Source organism: Ceratotherium simum, chromosome 2 (genome assembly GCF_057802395.1).
Source record: "Ceratotherium simum simum isolate JZ-2026a chromosome 2, ASM5780239v1, whole genome shotgun sequence".
In the NCBI taxonomy this organism is placed as follows: Eukaryota; Metazoa; Chordata; class Mammalia; order Perissodactyla; family Rhinocerotidae; genus Ceratotherium; species Ceratotherium simum.
This window is the reverse complement of record NC_141901.1, coordinates 31,449,242-31,468,870: the sequence shown is the minus strand read 5'-3', so window position 1 is coordinate 31,468,870 and position 19,629 is coordinate 31,449,242. Positions and strand designations below refer to the sequence as shown.

The window sequence follows — 19,629 nt, the reverse complement described above, 5'->3', positions numbered from 1 at the left end:
AAACAAACAAATAAAAAAAGATAAACGTTGGTATGTTATGGAATAGACTAAAGCAGGAGGTTTTAAAGACGTTTTGTGCTTTTGATGGTGTACCCCAGGGCTGTGAATTCACGCTCTCCTTGCAGGAGGGCTGCTTGGGCACTCTTTCTGGAAAGCATTGGTCTAGAGTTGCACTGTCTAGTACGTGGCTAGTTGATTTTAAATTCAAATTAATTAAAATAAAATAAAAATAAATAAAATAAAAAATTTAGCTCTCTAGTTACACTAGCTGCATTTCAAGTACTCAATAGCCACATGTTGCTAATGGCTACTATATTGGATGGCAGAGAGAGAACGTTTCCCTCATTGCAGAAAGTGCTATTGGATAGCATTAGCCAGACCGTCATATGCCACACAGTGGCTCATCTAAACCCATTTCAAAAATAGCAGTGACAATAAGGATGGAACAAAAGACATGGATTTGAAAGCATAGAACTGACAAGACTTGCTTTGGAGCCAATCCTCTGGTGAAGGTAAGAGATCAAGAGGAATTGAAAATCACTCCCAGGTTCTGGCACCTGCTGGGTACTAAAATATTTGAATGAATGAACAAATGAACGAATGAATGAACAAAGAAATTAGCAAATACAATGAACTGTGTCTGTAGTGATGTCGTTATAACCTGGGTAACAAAGAAAGTGGAACTGGTTTGGGCGAAATGTGATACTAGCTTTGGAAACAGAGTTTGAAGTGCCTGGAATATGCAGTGGTAAGTGGACAGTGGCTTTTAGGAGAGGCACTAGGGCAGGGGACAACACATTTGGCAGTTAGCAACATGTGTCCACGGAGCCTACACTTCTCACTCTTGAATCACTCTGATTCCGAAGATTTTGTCCCTAAAATGATGCATTTATCTAGTAATATTTCATCAACTTCCCCATTTCTTAAATTAAAAACCTAGATACCTGACTATCAAAGCTTTTGATTGGCTTCAAATCTCAGATGTTAACTCGCTGAGCTGATAACACTTCAAGCCAATGCAACAAACCAGGAGTCTTAGCTCAAAAATAACCTTATGTTAGAAGCGTGTTATTTTCACTAGGTTTCTTGAAATTCTGAAAAATCCTGATCCTGGGATTTCAAAGGCCCTAGACTGAGACAGCCACTAAAAGAGGTAATAAGTGAGTCCATCAGTGTAGATGAGACCACCTAGGGAAGATTTCACATCACAACGAGAAGAGAGCCGGGAACAGCTGTCTGCACCATCCCCATACCACCAGCTCATTCCAGAGAGGCTTCCTTTGAGCTCAATTGGAAGAGTCCCAAAAAACACACTGTAATGCTAATGCAAACAACTGAATGAACGAACCGAGGCTCTCCCAATTAGGGGAGCCTTCAGGGTCCACTTCCACAGGCCTGACACAACTGTCTTCTTTAGGCAAAGAAGAAGCTGGAGGTTATCTAAAGACTAGCCTGGAGACTGGGTTATCCACTTGGCTATCTTCCTCAAATTCCCATCATGCAAGAGCTTTTAACACATGCTTATTTTTTAGTTAAGCTTTTTAATCCAATCTGCCCAGTTTCTGATGCTGGGTGACCCAGAAACTCAGCATGGCTTGGGAGAGTGACTTGGGATTGGCGTAATCTGGACAGATGTGGTTAATACCTATGGACAGATGGTGTTCATCCGGTAAAATCAGGCACTTTATTGTGTTAATTAATCCAAGTGGGAACCTGAAAATACAATATTAGCTGAATTTCCTGTCTAGCAAGGCGATCAGTGCTTTCTGTTGGCTAAATTGGGAAATTCTATGTCCTGGCATAACCAGAGATGTTCTGGAAATCTTTTCTGTAAGGAAAAGCTTTTTTTTTTATTTTTCGTGAGGAAGATCATCCCTGAACTAACATCCATGCCAATCCTCCTTTTTGTTGAGGAAGACCAGCTCTGAGCTAACATCTATTGCCAATCTTCCTCCTTTTTCTCCCCAAAGCCCCAGTAGATAGTTGTATATCATAGTTGCACATCCTTCTAGTTGCTCTTATGTGGGACGTCACCACAGCATGGCCCAACAAACGGTGCGTTGGTGCGCACCCGGGATCCGAACCCAGGCCTCCAGTAGCAGACTGCGCGCACTTAACCGCTAAGCCACAAGGCCGGCCCCCAGGAAAAGCTTTTGATAAAAGCAAGAAAGACAAAAGTGATAATAGATCTAATTTAAAGATGGAGGCCCCACCATCTCAAGGAGGGCCGGCCAGCGTCTGCAGTGAGCCTGGCCTCCCTAAGCATCTCCCCAGCTACCCACAGGCCTTAGCTGTGAGGAGGCAGTAAAGTGATTCTCAATTTAAATTAGTTCAATTAGCACTTTTTTTTTTAAAGGCAGAAAAAAATGCTTTTATTCAAAAAGTGGTTTTCTTCCTTTCAGCAACCTGTATCGTAGAAAGATTTCTGTGGGCTTTTGTTTTACCATTTAGCAGCTGTCTTTGCTTAAGAAGTGGCACTTCTCGCCTTTTGAGGGGGGTCAAGCAGTCAGGGGTGTCATTTCAGTCCATTCCATGCCCTCTTCCCTAGATGTCCTTTAAAAATGTTGCATGCACTTACATGGGCACAGAATAGAGAGAAAATGATAACTTATTTTTAACTTAGGGCGACGGAGTCTCTGTGTAATTGCTAGGAGGCAATTTGTATAGAAGAAAGAGGCTGGGTTTTTCGTTAGGCAGACATGAATTAATATCTTGGCTCTATAACATACTAGCTAAGTTCTTCAGTTTTTCACTGGTAACAGGGAATAACCATATCTACCTCAGTAGTTGTAAAAAATGAATGACTTGAATTGATTGCTACGAGGGGTAAGGTCTAATGCCTGGAATCTGGTAGGAAGAATCACCACTATGTCCTAGCATTTGCCATGTACCAGGCACTGTCCCAAGTGCTTTCTATGAATGGCCTCACTTTTCCCTTACTCTCACCCTATGAGGTCAGTATGACTCTCTTGACTTTCATGTGAAGACGCTGAGATTTAGAGAGGCATCCCAAATCACCCACCTGGTACTCAGTGGGTCCAGGGTTCAAAACCAAGATGGTTGAATTTTGAAACTTCATGCGCATCACCACTCTGGATAAATGTTTGTGGCCGTTCTTCTGGTCAGTGTCCCTACAGTGCACAATGAAGCATTTAACAAGTGCTTTTAGTGATGGTTTCAGCATCCAGTCCCTTTGTGCAAATCTCTCCTAATTCACTTTTCACTCAAAAATTTGTCCTCTCCCAGAAGTAGATCCTCTTCTCTCCATTTTTATATGTATTTGGTGTGAACTTTTTTTGTTGTCATTGTTTCCTTTCTCTATATGAAGGCGGAAGAGACGGAATTTCAACAAGCAAGCAACGGAAATCCTGAATGAATATTTCTATTCCCATCTCAGCAACCCTTACCCCAGTGAGGAAGCCAAAGAGGAGTTAGCCAAGAAGTGTGGCATCACAGTGTCCCAGGTAAGGAGCTCTGAAAAGGCTCAGCCTGTAGCCTGGCTGTGGCAGAGCCACATGGCAGGGTCTCGGAGGTCTTGTTTTACTCAACTTTCATGCCTTGCAAGTTGTATCAGCTAATGCCCTAAAATGGCAAGATAAGCACATAGTGTGTATAAATAAGAGAGTTTCCAGGTAATTACCTGGAAAAACTTGAGAGGGACCAGCAGAAGTAGGAGAAGACTAAGGAGACTACAGTGTAGAAACAGAGATAGGGTTCTTCCCACTGAGCCCTCCATTGCTTCAAATGGGTGAAGATTCTTACAGGTACTTGGAAAGCTCTCTGCATTTCTCATGTATTTTTCTTAAACATGGTCAGTTCCTTAGCCCATTTTTTGCCCAACCCAGGAACTTTTTAAGAGTCAGTGAATGGAACTTGTAAATGAAAGGGACTCAAACGTCTTCTCTTGATGTGCTCGCTCTGTAACTGACGGAGTGTAGGAATTTTAACATGTCACTGTGATAGCGTTGGAATGGTTGCACAAAATGTCACTGAGTGCCCCATTCCCTCAAGGAGCAATAACCATAACAGGTGCCTGTTGATGTGGAAAGATACATGACAAAAATTTTATAGACCTGGAGTCTTCAACATTGATGTGAAGTATAAAAGTAGGCAATATTTATATGTATGTACATTCATTTTGTCCACTCAAAGGATCCATCTAAACTTATTCATTCTGAACCTCAAATACCACCACTAGTCTCTAGACTAGTGGTGATGGATCTGAAATCTATCTGAGAAAGTTTCCCTTAGAATTATGTCCCATGCAAGAGAACCAAATGTCCTGGTATTTCCATAAAAGGAGGAGGAAGTAGAGGAGAAGAGGCCTACTCTAGTGAGAAACATCATTTAACATTTTCCAAACAAAGTAGATGCTGTTTTGTGTAAACTGAGCATCTGTACTTCCTTGAATTGAATCCTGGCTTCTGTTACTCCCCACAGGGTACTGATTCCATCAACCTGTGTTTAGCTCAGCAGAATTAGGTCTCGTCAGAATATAGAACTCCACACAGGGTATTTGCAATGAAGAGATTGCCAGGGCCTCCCCAATAAGCTATGGTGCTTTTGCAGCAGCCTTGGAAACATCCTTTCAGATAAGGCAGAAAGAATCAACTGCTTTTCAACTCAGACCTTCTTTAGGTGCTTTGACCCAGCGGAAGGTCGTTTCCAGTCTTAACAACGCTGGGAAAGCAGAAAAATCAATGGTCAAACTCAGGTGGCCTAGTTTTGTCTAGGTCTCTAACAATTCTTCAAATCTAGACCTCTTATCCACAAGAAAAGAGAATTGATGTTTTTTGATATTTGCTGCATGTTTAGGAATGGTTCCAGGTCTGACGCACATCACTAACTCACAATCAGTGAATGCCGGTCATGGAATCTTCTGCTTCTGAAGTAGAATTAAATCACTGTATTGTCTGAATTCAAATTCTGGGATTCAGTATTCCAAATCTCTGTTGAAGATAGAATGAATTCTTCAGCAACTATAATCTGTATTATATCTAGATAAAAGATGGAATCCTGGCGTGTTCCAGCAACGTTCACTTCCTTCAGTGTGGAAACTCAAGGTGCAAATAGTTTGTCCATTAAAATGATTACTTATATACTATATCACTTTCCCTTTGCTCTGCCCACCCCAAGGCCATGACATTCTTCCTTCACCATCACATCATTCCCCTCCAACAGTAGCCAAGCTGTGCCATCCTTGCCAAACAAGTCCCAATGGGATACAATATGATATGAAATTGTAGAAAGAGCATTTGGCTAGATGCTTCTTTTTGCCGATAGTCAACTGTGGGATTTTAGGGAACTCAGTCTTTCTTTCTGGGTCTTAGTTGCCCTATCAACCAATCATGGTTCATTGGATCACGTGATTTATTAAATCTCCCTTTAGTTCCCCAATCTAGAAGGTGCCTTTTGAACTGTGCCTTTCTTGTCTTTTTTTTTTTTTTTTCGGTTAACAATCACCCCTCCGTCATGAAATTATCCCACCTTGGCTTCCTTGACACTGTTTTCTCTGGAGGTTCCTCCTTCCTCTTGGGCCACTTCCACTGAGTCTTCTTAGAGGATCTATTGTCTCTAAAAATATTGTTCTTATAAATATTGTTCTCTACTGTCTACCCTAAAAATATTGTTCTCTCTTTAGCTCTAATCTATTCTTGCCCCAGCTCATATTTCTGAACCATTTTTTTTAAAGTCACAGATTCTTTTGAAATCTACTTACTACTGATTCCTTCCATGATCCAAAACAAAAATATGCTCATATACCAAAATCCATCTGAAATCCATCTATTGGCCATCCTCTCCTTTGATGCCTAAACAGCCCTTCCTCTATGCTAGCGCTGCTTGGAATATGATCCACAGAAGGCAGCATCAGCAGCACCTAGGAGCTTGTTAGAAATGTAAATTCTTGGATTTCACCCCAGTCCTGAGTCAGAATCTCTGAGGGGGGACGGGAAGGAGGCTAGAGAGTTTTAACAAGCTCTCCATGCACACTTGACTCTGAAAGGCACTGTTTTACTCACTTCATCTGAGTGATCTCCTCCATGCCTACAGCTGCAAGTATACCTCTATTTGAATATCCAGATAAGACTTCTCTCCTGGACATCAAATTCATATTTTACTTCTCACTGGACTTCATCATGGCTCTGCCCACAGGCTTTGCAAACTTTAAAAACATATTCAAGGGCCGGCCCCGTGGCTTAGCGGTTGAGTGCGCGTGCTCCGCTACTGGCGGCCCGGGTTCGGATCCCGGGCGCGCACCGACACACCGCTTCTCTGGCCATGCTGAGGCCGCGTCCCACATACAACAACTAGAAAGATGTGCAGCTATGACATACAACTATCTACTGGGGCTTTGGGGGAAAAATAAATAAATAAAATTATAAAAAAAAATAAATAAAAACATATTCAAAACGTGAATCAAACTCTCCCCAGAGGATCTATGATTCCTTCTGTATTACCTGTCTCAGACTGTGTTTGTCATCTGTGTATCCCTAGTGCCTAGCACATAGTAGACACTTAGCCCATGACTGTTGAACAGTGGGTTGATTAATGAAAACCCTGGTTCTATACATTGTCCAGGGCATATGATATCACCTAGTGGACAATGTAGGAAATGCCTGAACTGACCTAGCATCCTCCCTACCAGTTCTATTCTTCTCATTTAGAAGGGAATCATTCCCACAACATGTCCCTTCTCCACCCTCTTCCTTCTCATTTTTCTCTCATGCAGCTGATTTAATTAGACGTCAGACATTTCCTTTCTTCCTCAGAAGTCCTCCCAAAGTACTTTCCTCTTTTCCCTCTTTCTTCCAGCTCATCCAGTTACCTCAGAAGAATCTCTTTGCCTCTTTTCCTCTCCCCCATTTCACTTAGAAGTCAAAAAGCAACCATAATTATGATTGATTCATAGGAATAGTGAAAAGTTATATCGAGAAAAACATGAGTTTGGGAGTGAAATTAGTTAGAAATTACATGTACCCAGAAGTGCCTTTCCTCTTCCGAGTTTAACTCTTCCTGTAGGCACCAGAATTTGCAATAAATAAAGCATTTTCTTACTGATTTTTTTCTGTCATTTACTAATATTGCAATGGTATGTTTTGATTTTTATAACAAAGGCTTGGCATTTCTGCTGTAGTATAAGCTGTATAGGTCTATGAGGGCTAGCCTTATAAGATTTTTTAATTTTACTAATGCATTTAAAAAATAACTGTGGTTTTACAAGAATTTTCTTTATCTGCCATTGTTGAGTATAAATATAAATTATATGTAAGCTGTGGTACATGGGTTATCAACTTCTTCCATCACCAAATTCATAATTTGTTTTATAATTATATAAAAACTACAACATTTTAGTTTAAAATCACATCTGGAATATGAGATATAAAACTTTCCTTCCTAAGGCAGGAATTATGAGACTAAAACTTGAATTTCACTATGTCTCCACTTGTGTCTGGCAGAGGTCTTGATATAAAGGGAATAGGAGTACAGAATCAAGCCAAGACAGCTGCTGTGAGCCACGTGAAAGAAATAAAGTAACAAATGAAAGAAAATTAGGTTTATTATGTGTATTGGCTTTAACGTTTAAAACCTGGAATTCAAGGAATAATCAGTTGGATGCTTCACTTTTCCCTTATGTAGATATCACCAAGCTTTGCACAAAATACTTAGTGAAATCTAGTGGATTGAATTATATTGATCCTAAGGTCTGTAGTACAATGCAGCTAAGAATCTGGTTCATATTAGTTATTTAACTTATAAAAATTTGAAATTAACCCATCAGTGAAAGCACCCATAGGTTGATATAGATTTATATGGATATTTAAAGGCTATGTGTTTTGATTGCCCAAAGTCAGCTTTAGCATTGATAAGTAACAGGCATTTCTTCTGAAATGTTATGTTTAGTTTAGTGTCATATACTTGTGAGGTAAGCAAATTTGAAATGCTTGCCCCAAACTAAAAAGAGACTGGTTTAAATGAGCAACTCCTCCACATTGACAAAAATTTTTGTCACAGTGGTTTTGCTAAGTTGTGTTACACTGAGGAGAATCTCGTTTTATATAGTTGCTCCTTTCAAAGCTCTTACCTCAAATCTTTTAATTGCTGTTGAGAAATCAGAAATAGAAGACCAATTAGCCAACCTCTTCAAACCCTCTCATAAGCTCTCCCTTTCTTCTGAGATGTTTGTGAAGGATGAAATGTTAACTTTCTTATCCTCTCTTAAACTGCTCTAGGTATCAAACTGGTTTGGAAATAAGCGAATCCGGTACAAGAAGAACATAGGTAAATTTCAAGAGGAAGCCAATATTTATGCTGCCAAAACGGCTGTCACTGCTACCAATGTGTCAGCTCATGGAAGCCAAGCTAACTCACCCTCAACTCCCAACTCAGCTGGTTAGTTTTTTCTTTGATTTGGGGGGCTTGTTCTCCATTTTTATACTTTTCCTACATTGAGGTTTTCTTTTAATTCTTTAGGTTTCTGATTGGATGATTTATGTATTTGATTGTGTTTTTTGCTGTTGATGCCACTTTGGGTTTTTCTTTCATTTCCAAAGAGCAAAGTGTTTTACAGTTTATAAGATGTGCTTGTCTGGAGGTTTGCACTGATGTGCCTATTAAAGTTGGACAGAAGTAAATTGATTGGTTTTGATGAGGAGACCTATAAATTCTGCTTTCGGAGATGCCAGTAAATAAGCTAGATCTCATGCTTAGAGAGAGTCCCTTGGGGTTCTAGCATTTAGTCTGTTTTATATAAAGTTTTTATCCTTGTCTGTTTTGCTGTTTCCACCACATAATGTCTAGGTCACCTGCTAGCATGCATTCTATGTGGGAATATTCACTCTTTTATTAAATAGCTCATTAGAATGTTCTGGTCTGCAAAGCCAGACTACGATTATTTCTATATGTGGTTTATAGTTGTTGTTCTTTACTGTTTTATTTTGTTGGTTTTCTTTCTGTAAACTGCAAAGAAAATTGCCGCTCATTAATTCAGGTTACTCAGATTCTAATTTTCAAGTTACAGTATTAGGCATGTGCTCTGCTCCTGGTTTTATTTTAGTGAATATACACTGTATCACTAATTTCGGAGTTTAGGCTAACAATATATTTTTGGGTGTGCCTTGTACCATCAGTTCTGAATTTACACATGTGAAAAAAACATAGTCGATAATGCATAAAATATAACCTTAGTGTTTGCATGCTATGGCTGGCATTTTGGTACCTTTCTTTGTGTAGAGAAAACCAGAAATAATTCCTTATTAAATGTTTGGTCTTAGATAATGATATTTTCCCTGTAATGAACTAGATGCATTGATTTTTGCTGTGGGGTGCACCTCTAAGAATATTGACAACTCCAACTTTCAAGTGTCATAAATTTATGTATGTTAGATCATAATATGATTAAAAATCTAATGTCTAGCATTTTGGGGATTATGTGGGATCTTTGACCCCAAAGCTTGTTTGTATACTAAAATAAGTTCTCTTTCTACCGTGTGGTGGTTTATTATTGGAGACATGGAAAGCTCCACACACTAACATCTTCTGTGAGCTTCTAGATGCACTAATTTGTTATCACAAGGTTCTCCAAGTCACTGAGTTGTAGCATCATAGCCTTCTTTTGTTTAAATGGCATCATGCATGAAGAGTGGCCTGGGCTTTGTAAACAAGGATATGGTAAGACAATGTAGAATTCAGTCTGGTTTTATTTTTCCCAGCACTCCACATTGGGTTACTATGAGGAGGATATTTGCTTTTCAAGGGTTTTTTTTGGGTGTGTTTCCTTCTTTTCCCATCGTGGTATGATTGACAAAGGATCAAGGCTAACGGGTTCAATAACCAGAGGGTTTCCTTCTTCCCCATCTGGCCAATTATTAAGCATTTCAGACCCAGCAACACTAGTTGAATTGCACTGCTAGGCAGACATTTTCACTTGCCTCTTTGGAAGAAGTACAGTTCTGTCAACATTAGCAAAAACACACTCAACACTCCTGCAAAGGTTATCATAATGCAAAACAGATATCAAAATGACTTTTTCCTATCCTTGATATATCTGCATCGCAGATGGCTTAGCATGATTTATGACTAGTCCTTAGAAGGGCCCTGTGGACTCCCTTCATTACTAAATCTGTAACTTTTTATTCTTTCCTAAAGCATTTAAAAAGAGAAAAGTAAGCATTTTAACCCCCGACTCTATATTTAAGAATTATGTTGGCTCTCTTGGAATGTCAGTTTATGATTACAGTTTTCTAAGGAATTTTTCTGGTGGCTTAAACTTCATATGACTATTCTGAGCACAAAGTAAATTATTATGGAAAGTTTGAGCTAAGCCTTCCAGTGGTGTCTAAGTTGTTGGAAATAATATGCAGAAGAACTGCTTCATAGTGCTTTTTTTAAAGTAGAGACAAAAGAAAATTCTATTGTATATGTGCAATAGCATGGTATTTTAAAAGATAAACGTTTTAACAGGAAAAGTTATAAATGGGCTTTTCTGTATTTTCCTTTGCTCTTTACAGAAGCCAAAGCATTGCACAAATAAAGTGAGAACTTTAAAATGCTCAAACTTTTCCCAGAGGGTGTTTATAATGTTGTATGCTAGCTCTTTGATAATTTCAAAGGCTAAATGATAATTGAAATAGATAGCAAGTTTTAAATAAGAGGTTAATCTGGGAAAATACATTCTGGCTGAGTTTGAAGTCTCAAGTTCTGGAACCTGGGAACTTTTTATATGTTCGATATTGAAGGAGTTTTTTCCAGAAGCTTTGCTAAATATAAAGACTCATTTCTACTGCAAGGAAGATACTTTGCAAGTAAATCTTCTTCCTGCTAGAGGCTTTAGTGTGGAGAGCAGTACTTCAGTATCTTTATTTAGGCCACTTTAAAATATTCCTATTTGTTGATATATGCCTTGTCTTCTATTTCCTTAAGCATAATTCAAAAAAATTACTTGGGACTAGAAACCGTGGGGGATTAGCAGGCATTTAGAGATACTTGGCATGCTTCGTATTTTACACCAGTGGAGTTGGGCAAAATGGACGGAGCAAAGAGGAAGAATAGAAGGAAGACAAGAAAATGAAGTTTTGAAAAAAAGAAAGCAAGAATGGGAACCAGTTGAAGCAATAGTTGTAATCCTGGGTTTATAATTCTTCTGGAGTCACCTAGAGTGACACATTCTCAATTTCCTATTTTTTGTGAGATTATAAAAGCAAGAATTAAAATCTCGGAAAATTGCGGCCCCTTTTGGAAGGTTGGATTATCTTCTGGAGAACATTTTAACATCCAAGAAGAAAGAAATTGGCTTGTGCATTACAGATGCTTGCTGTGGCATAGCGTCAACTTCCGTATTTTATCAGTTTCTGGGATTAGCTAAGCAGTCCCAGGCTTATTGAGGCTCAGAACCCCCCAGATTTGAATTCTTTTGCTTAGCTGTGTGTGTGTGTCAAGGACAACAGCAAATTCAGCCATGAAACTTCTTCCTCTAGCACTATTTAGTTAGTGGCAAGCCCTTGTACATATTCATATTACACCTCAATAGGAAGTTTGGTGTTTTTCTGGATTGATGGAAGATTATCGTATTAAAACCCCTGGACACTAGCTTCTAAGATGAGTTTATGCATAGCAGGCACAGAGAGGAGGTAACACATCCATAGAAGTTGACTGAGACTTCAAGTAAATCCATAGGAACCCTTATAATTTTGCTTTTTAAAACCAAGTAAAAGAATTTATCCCATTCATGTTTTCTGCTGTGTTCTTCCTGTTTCACTCCTTAATTTCTAAGTGGAAAATGAAAACACAGCCTCCTGGAATTAGAGCTCTAGAACCTTGACGTGCACACCTACTAAAGGGATTTCACATTGAGCCTGACAGCTTTTCCCTCTTGTACTTTGCCCTGATTAGAAAGTAAAAATGATTTTTGGAATTTGGAAGGGGAAGAATCATGGAAAACAGAGAAACAAGAATAAGTCATAATTAAGCTTACATCTAGCAGAGAGGCTCTACCTTTTGAGCCTCTAAATGGTGTGGGAGTCCCATTAGATCAGACTGGCCACATAATCTGTCTGGAGCCTTGATTTCTAAACTGCAAAAATTAGGGCAATACTTGCATATATCTGCTTCATAAAAATACTGTGAGAAATAAAGAGCTAGTACTTTTAAACAATTTGAGTTCCTTAGGAAGAAACAGTAAATCTATTCTTATTCTAGGTTGTTGGTTCTCAACTGGGGTAAACTTGCACCCCAGAGGACATTTGGTAATGTCTGGAGACATTTTTGGTTGTCACAATTTTGGGGGCTGGGTGCTACTGGCATCGAGTGGATAGAGGCCAGGGATGTGGCTGACCATCTTACAATACATAAGACATTTCACCACAAAAAAGAATGATTGGGCCCAAAATGTCAATAGTGCCAAGGTCGAGAAACTCTGCTCTAGGTTTAGATTTTATCAGTAGTATTCTGTTTTTTGGATTATGAAGTTAACTGGTTTTTTTTTTTTCCTACACAAGTTTAAGTCTCCTGAAGACTCCTTAGAGTAGAATGCAGACTTTGGGAAATTGTCTTATGAAAATGGATGTTAACACATCTCCACATCATCATGTTTGCTTCAGCAAGTGCATTAGAATCATAGGTGATCCATTATTGCTTCTCTCTCTAGTTGAGTGCAGACTTAGCTATGTACATCCCCCGAATGTCTGGATGGCAGCTTACATGAGCCACTTTCCTCTCTTCCCAAGCCAAATTCAAAACCTTTTAACTGGCAAGCCCGTCTTAAAATGTGCTTCTAGTAATTGCTGATTACTTTACAGCCACCCGCAGGTAAGGTTCCTGATTGACCTTCTCAGCAAGCCAAGTAATTCTGTTTTAGTTGCTTGAGAATTTCACAGCACCTCCAAGAGGGCCCACTCATTATTTGTCTATGAATTATTTCCTTCCCAGGAGGTTATCCATTCTGTGATAAGCTTTTTCCAACTTCCAGTGCCAAATGAAGAACATGTCTTCCCCTCATTATTTAGATTTTTGTGTGGACTTCTGTCTGCTTTATTGTGGTGTTAGTGGCATCTGGTCTCTTCCCTCAGAGCAATCCCTGCCTCTAGATACTTATCAGAGAGTCAGAAGCCATGGTAGTGTTGTACATGGGTGTACAGAGACAAATGCTGAAACAGCCCAGCAAAGAGCACAGGGACTACTCCTGCAATTATTGTTCTGATTCAAATGCATTTGTACATGAAGTGCATTGATATGTGCATATTTATCTCTATGTACATTAGGCAGCCAGACATATTTACAATTTACCTATTCACATATATTTTTAAAATCATCTGTGTCAGTTGCAGTGTATATCTTATAAATGGCACATTCCATGCCTTCGTGGTTCCATGGATGCTATGTTACTTGGCATCAGTGTAGCCCTTTGGGGGTTTCTCCCATTTCTCAGTTTGTGTGCTAATTTCCAATAAACCATCAGCCAAGCATAGAGAGTGTGTGTTTATTACATGGTATTTGATTGGAAGAGAAACAGAATACCTGGACTTCAATCTGAACAATCTTGTGGGAAAAAAAATTCTGATGTAATAAACAATTATAATTTGGGCTCTTGGAGCTGACTGTTCTTGGTTCTGATGACATCTAAATGTGAGCATGTGTTGTAACAATTATTACAAAATGGCTTTTAATATTTAGGTTATATTACTGTGAGTGAAAGAAAGATTCGAGAGGGATGTAACTAGGACATAGAGGCTTGAGTATTATGTATCTAACATGAGAATGTGATCTGTGCTGCCCACTGCTTCACCCATGTGTTTGGGGGGACTATTGGAAGATTTGTACCACATCAGTGGAAGGAAGTTCCAGGCCCAAGCCTCCAGCCCACTGACTGAGTGTAAGCCACACCTGGTCAAATCTTGTGCCTATTTTGCCTAAGATCCGCTTTTCTAATTCCTTTCAGATAGGCTAAACAGAGAAATGTGTGTCTGATGAGACAGGACGTGTTGCAGAGCTATGGATATGTCATAGTTCTTTGGATGGTGCTTAAGCCATCCCCATTCTCAAAGAAAGCATCCCCTTTTTCCCTCGAGAAGGGAGTGAGAGTAGAGGATCAGTTTATGTAGCAAAATAGTTACCTACTTCCTGGCGTGTGGATGAACGTCCCAACAAACAAAGAAAAAATGGAGATGTGTCTTAACTTGAGGTTGTCCTCAAATACATTGTCCTCAAGTAAATCATTTGGTTCCTCTAAATGGCTCTGGCCTTTGAAGTATGAGGATACTATGAATAGTTCAGCATAGAACAGAGTGGCAGAGTATAGAATTCATTGCTAGTTAAGTGGTCTTTCTATGGAAAAAAAAAAATCTGCTTAGCTGCAGCTCTTCTTATGGGGCAGGAAGCTCTCTAGGAGAGCGCAAAACTCTATCTTGGGAGAAAGGAGAGAAAGTGTCAGAGCTGAGGCATGAATCATTGTTGGGCGATTCCACACGGATGATGGCTGTCTCAGAATATGAGGGCAGGAGTGCAATTTGAGCAATATAGGGTTGGAAATAGTAGAGTGGAACTGACCTGGGTCCCTAAGGTCTCTCCTTTGCCAGGCTAACGTCATGTTTTAACCAAACCTTGCACGTTGAGCTTTCTTTCCTAATGCGCTGAGCTGCACGATGACTTCAGAATAATATTAAGCTTTTCCACATCCTTGCATTGAGGTTGAGAGTGGGTTAGATTTACCACAATGAAGCCACTGGAACCTGGGTGGTGCCTAAAGGCTAACTCTCTGGGAGAAGGCTCCATCTCTGGGAGATGAGAGCAGATGGTTAACTGCTCTTCTTGAGGCCCACTTTTATTATTATTATCATTATTATTATTATTATCAGCATTTCATATTTCATGCATGCTTGAGAATTCCTGGCCCATGATTCTGTTTCATCTTCCTCCCCAATGGCAGGTGGTAGGGAAGAGTATATCATTCTCACATATTCTTGAAGTCCTCAAGGCTGTCTTGGGCTGTTTGCCACCCAACAAGGAACTTCACTTCTGTCTAGAATTCAGGAATGTGAATGCACTCATATCACAGGGCCAGCCCTAGTGTGTGTCATCGCCTCCATGCACTCCCCTCCCAGGGGCTGCTCCCTATTGAGAGTAGATTGGTTTGGCAGTAGCTTATTTAGAAACCAGCTGAATAGCTTGTGTGCTCCATTGTGGTGGCAGAATGACCAGCCCATATTCTCTAGCTAACCAGCTCGTGGTCCCCTGGCCAACCCTCGAATTTTAGAGGCATGAAAGAGAGATTCTAGATCTGGAGACTGTCTCCAATTCAAATAGATTATGTTGAGAAGAATCAGTGTTCCCTTTTTCAGCTTGAAGTTGCTAAGGGGAGCAGTCCTATTGGCAACTTGCAGTCAGATGTGGCTTCACATAACATGAGCGATATGCACCCTTTATTGCTTGCTCTGTTCTTCATGCTACTAACCAGACTCTGTGGATATTATTTTTATTTTAATTTTTATTTGGGGGGATTGCTTTGCATGTCATCCTTCCTCTTGGCCGTTAGTTGCGGGGGTTGAGCTTTTTCCTTTCTGTGATTCAGGTGCCTCACTCTTTCCTTTCCAGGTTCTTCCAGTTCTTTTAACATGTCAAACTCTGGAGATTTGTTCATGAGCGTGCAGTCACTCAATGGGGATTCTTACCAAGGGGCCCAGGTTGGAGCCAACGTGCAATCACAGGTAGGGACCCAGCCAATGTGCCGCCAGGTGAATGCGTTAGAGTCCAAGAGCCCTCAGTTGTATTGGCACTTCCTGCTTCTGTCCAGAAACAGAGAGAGAGAGAGAGAAATGTAGAAACCAAACCTTACCAACAACCAAACTAAAACAAAGACAACCATTGTCGTGGGGAATCTCGTCCACACTTTGTGAATGCGTTTGGCTCTGGCTTGTCAGTTACACTAGGAAGGCGGGAGAGGAGCAGCAAGCAAGGGTGAGGTGACCAAGGCCCATCAGGCAAGTAGAACCAGCGTATTCTTTGTCCACTAAAGGGAAAGGGAGGAGGAGTTCAGTCCATCGTCTCACTTTCCAGGTGTCCCTCTTGTTTTTTGGTTCCCACACTCAATATTTGCCCAATATGGAGGTAATTAATGAGTAGGCAAATACCTTAGTGTCTCATGTTTTCATTTTAAGCTTTACAAACACCCAGCCGAGTTGACTAAACTCATCTTCTCAGTCATCCTTGAGGTCAAGGGACTTGGGTTTCTGGTGATGAGTCTAAGACCATGTTGGGAAGCAAAAATCAAGTCGTGTGGTGTAAACCCTCAGTGTTCCTTAGTAAGCAGCTAGCCTTCACTACACTTCACAGCAGAAGGAAGCCATCCTACTCTCAGCATGGAGCCTGATGTGACAGGATAAAGCAGCATGCTCTGAGTCAGAATTACTGGGAAGTTCTGAGCCATGTCCATCCAGTTTCCCACTGTGCATGTGGAACAGGAAGCATTCCATGCCTGGAGTAGACCAGCTGGTCAGTGGTTCAGCCCCTTACTCAAGAAGCATTGCCTGGAAACAAGTTTGAGGAGATATGGTCAGACTTTGGTCAAGTGACTAAACAACTGGCCTTCATTTAAGTCTTCAAAAAGATAGAACGTTAGTCACATAATGCTCTCTCTGTGAGGTGGCTGCCCACACCCCCTCTAAACAGAACCTGGACTTTTATAGGATACTCAACAAAGGAGAAGCTAACAGGATGATCTGTAGGCAAGGGAAAATTCCTTCACTCTCTCCCCCAACCCCTTCTGTCACCCCAGTCCCTGCCATCTCATGCAGCATTATTGAATTAGTTTCAGTGTTGGGAGTCCCAGCTTTCTTTTACCGTTTGCTGTCTTGCCTACTGAACTCAGAAAGGGTAATGGATTTGGCATATCGAGGAGGCCCAGCCTCCTCCTAATGGACCATTTCCCAGGAAGAATATCTCCAAAATTATCATATTAATTTGGCATGCCCAAATGGTAGCCTCTGTCATGATGATCTGCCTCCCTTTGCTTGCATCTCCCTGACTAATTTCCTCTCTTGTTCATCTGTTTAGGTGGATACCCTTCGCCATGTTATCAGCCAGACAGGAGGATACAGTGACGGACTCGCAGCCAGTCAGATGTACAGTCCGCAGGGCATCAGTGTAAGAAAACAAGGCTCCCCGCACCCTTTGTTTTTATTCTATCACTACCAATTATTTCAAAGCCATAGGGCTCACAGAATGCCACTTAGTAGGACTTATCTTAGCTTTACGGTCACCTAGTTTCTTGTTTCTGTATCGGTCATGCCATCGGCAGCATTCTACCCACAAAAAAGTGGTGATTGGGCAGGCTTCATGCAGGCAGCTGGCGTCTAGGGCTGTCAGACACAATCAGTGTTTGCATGGCACCTGCGGCCACATGCGTTCAGCTGAGAGGAGCTGCTAAACAGGTGACACCTACTACAACAGTGGTAGGAAATGTCACCACAAGCTGGGGCCTGGGAACCTGGGGAGGAAACCAGTAGCCAAAATCCATTGCGTCCAGGTCTGTGGTCTAAAAAAAAATCCTTTCTTCAATTTGTCTAAGGACAATTAAAAAACAGAAATTAACACAGAAGCTGAGAATGTTTAAGGGATGGGGAGGGGTACAGACCATCTTCTACTTATTCTTGGATGCGCTGGCGGCTCCTGACTAGCATGAAAATTCATAGCGACAAGCTATGTCGCATAGAGTGAAATCGATCAGACAGACACAAGGAGAACCGAGTGTAGATTTGGGACAGCAATCCAACTTGATTTCTCAGATCAATCGTCCGCTATCTCAGCAGTGGTGACAGCAAGCTGGGACAAGAGGGCAGTCTGGAAAAGGAGGCGGTTCTTTAGATCAGGGGTGATTTTCTGGCCTTTTAGAGGTCACAAGAGGCTCCAGTAGAACTCTCGGCTCGGAAGTATTGAAGAAAACTATGGTTGGTTGATGGTGATGATTTTTTGTTTCTGTTGTTATGATTTAAATAAATTGGGGATGGAAGGAAGGAAAGGTAGGCGTGATGTATTAATGTAATCCTAGTCTATACTAATTGAGGTATAGTGTCAGCAAGGAAGGAGGTGATGGCTCCTTCACCTCTGCACTGGTCAAATCATACAAGACTATGATCAGACTAGAAGGAATCAGGAGAATACCAACTGTTTCATCAGATGAAGAATGGTTGAAAGAATTAGGAACTCTTAGCCCATAAAAGAGAAGAGTTGGTGGTACGTAATAGTTTTAGACATGCTGTCTTCTGTGAGAGGGATTAGATTCATCATGAATGATAGACCTGTAGGGGGTAGGATAGGATCAATGAGTAGAAGATTCAGAGAAACACATTCACTTCAACATTTTATGGGCTTTTCTCACAAAGAAGGGATGGGCTGCCTCTGGAAGTCAAGAATTACCCATCATTGGAGCATTCAACCATGGTTTGGCTATCTCCTAAGTACGGATGTTGTAGAACGGAGTCGAGCACCAGGTTGCGAATGTCTTAGTGACTTTTAAGGCCCCTTCCAATTAGGAATTCTTTATTTTCTACCTTCTTTAGGCAGAATCCCCTCTGAATTTATATAATATTTATCAAGTCCCCATCTGGGAGGGAAGCAGTGAAGTGAAAGCTAACCCTGTTAAACATACTCTGGGCAATTGTGTCACTTTTCTAGAAAGAATTTCCAGAGCAGAGGGATTCTTCCCTTCTTGTGCTTATGCTATTAATACTAATTATTATTACCATATTAATGGCTGACTTGCCAGAAGCTTGCTTAGAGAAATACAGCATACCAGGGTGGAGAAGTATGTTTTCAAAAATGGATTCCAAATGAATGAAGTTGCTCTGTGTTTGTCTGTGTATGTGGGTTCAAGCACATGTACATTTATGCATTTCCTGAATCTTTTTGAGATTTAAGATAGATTTTTCCAGAAAAAGCTTTGCTCTATATATAAGTGGAAGAGAGGAGCATGAGGAAAGTATAAGAGTGTGGGGACGAGAATATACACACACGCAGAGGGAGAACTGAAGAAAGTCTACATGACTGGGCAGGAAATGGGGCTGGCAGTTCTGCTATTTGACATCTTTCTCTCCTAATTGGGTGGCACAGAAGAGAGCAGCCCTCAGACTCTGGGGGTCAGCATTGACTCCTCTGACGTCACTTGGTGGGCTGGGAATCATTTCTGAAATAGTGTAACCAAACATGTGCAGACAATTATGTCTGATTGCATGAGCCCACCACAAAAACTGGGCTTGAAAATGCCACTTGAAAGAGTCTTTCATTTTGCATTAATTTTTTCCCTATGAACTATGTTTATTTTATTTCTGGGTCTTTAATATGCAGGGTAAATGAATCAAAGGCTAATCATGATATGATATGTTCCTTTGGTATCAATTTTAAATTGTGCCACCTGCAGGAGACTGAGCTTGTTAGAGTGAGGCGTATTTTTAGATAATGGTATTAGACACTGAGACGTGTATGGAGTGAGGCTCTGGCTGCTAGGAGAAGAAAGAGAGAGAGAGAGAAAAGGAGGGAGACAAGAAGAGACAAGGACAGGAATGAAAGATTCAAGCCAAGAAATAAAAATAAACAATTTCTAAACCCAAGGCAGCAATGGAATTCCCAGCTGGGCTCTGGATT

At 40.7% G+C, this 19,629-nt stretch overlaps 1 protein-coding gene across 6 annotated transcripts in view; it reads left to right on the top strand.

Annotated features, from left to right (window-relative positions):
- The window catches only part of PBX1 (PBX homeobox 1), a 273,492-nt gene that overhangs the window by 230,176 nt on the left and 23,687 nt on the right, over positions 1-19,629 (top strand). For 3 of the 6 annotated variants that reach the window (XM_087440086.1, XM_087440084.1, XM_004424839.3), the window contains 4 exons: positions 3,329-3,464; positions 8,232-8,391; positions 15,586-15,698; positions 17,044-17,133. In XM_087440086.1, coding sequence (XP_087296212.1) covers positions 3,329-3,464; positions 8,232-8,391; positions 15,586-15,698; positions 17,044-17,133 — 499 coding nt within the window. The remainder of the gene's footprint in view (positions 1-3,328; positions 3,465-8,231; positions 8,392-15,585; positions 15,699-17,043; positions 17,134-19,629) is intronic. The other 3 variants (XM_087440101.1, XM_004424840.3, XM_087440106.1) reach the window with 2 other exon arrangements.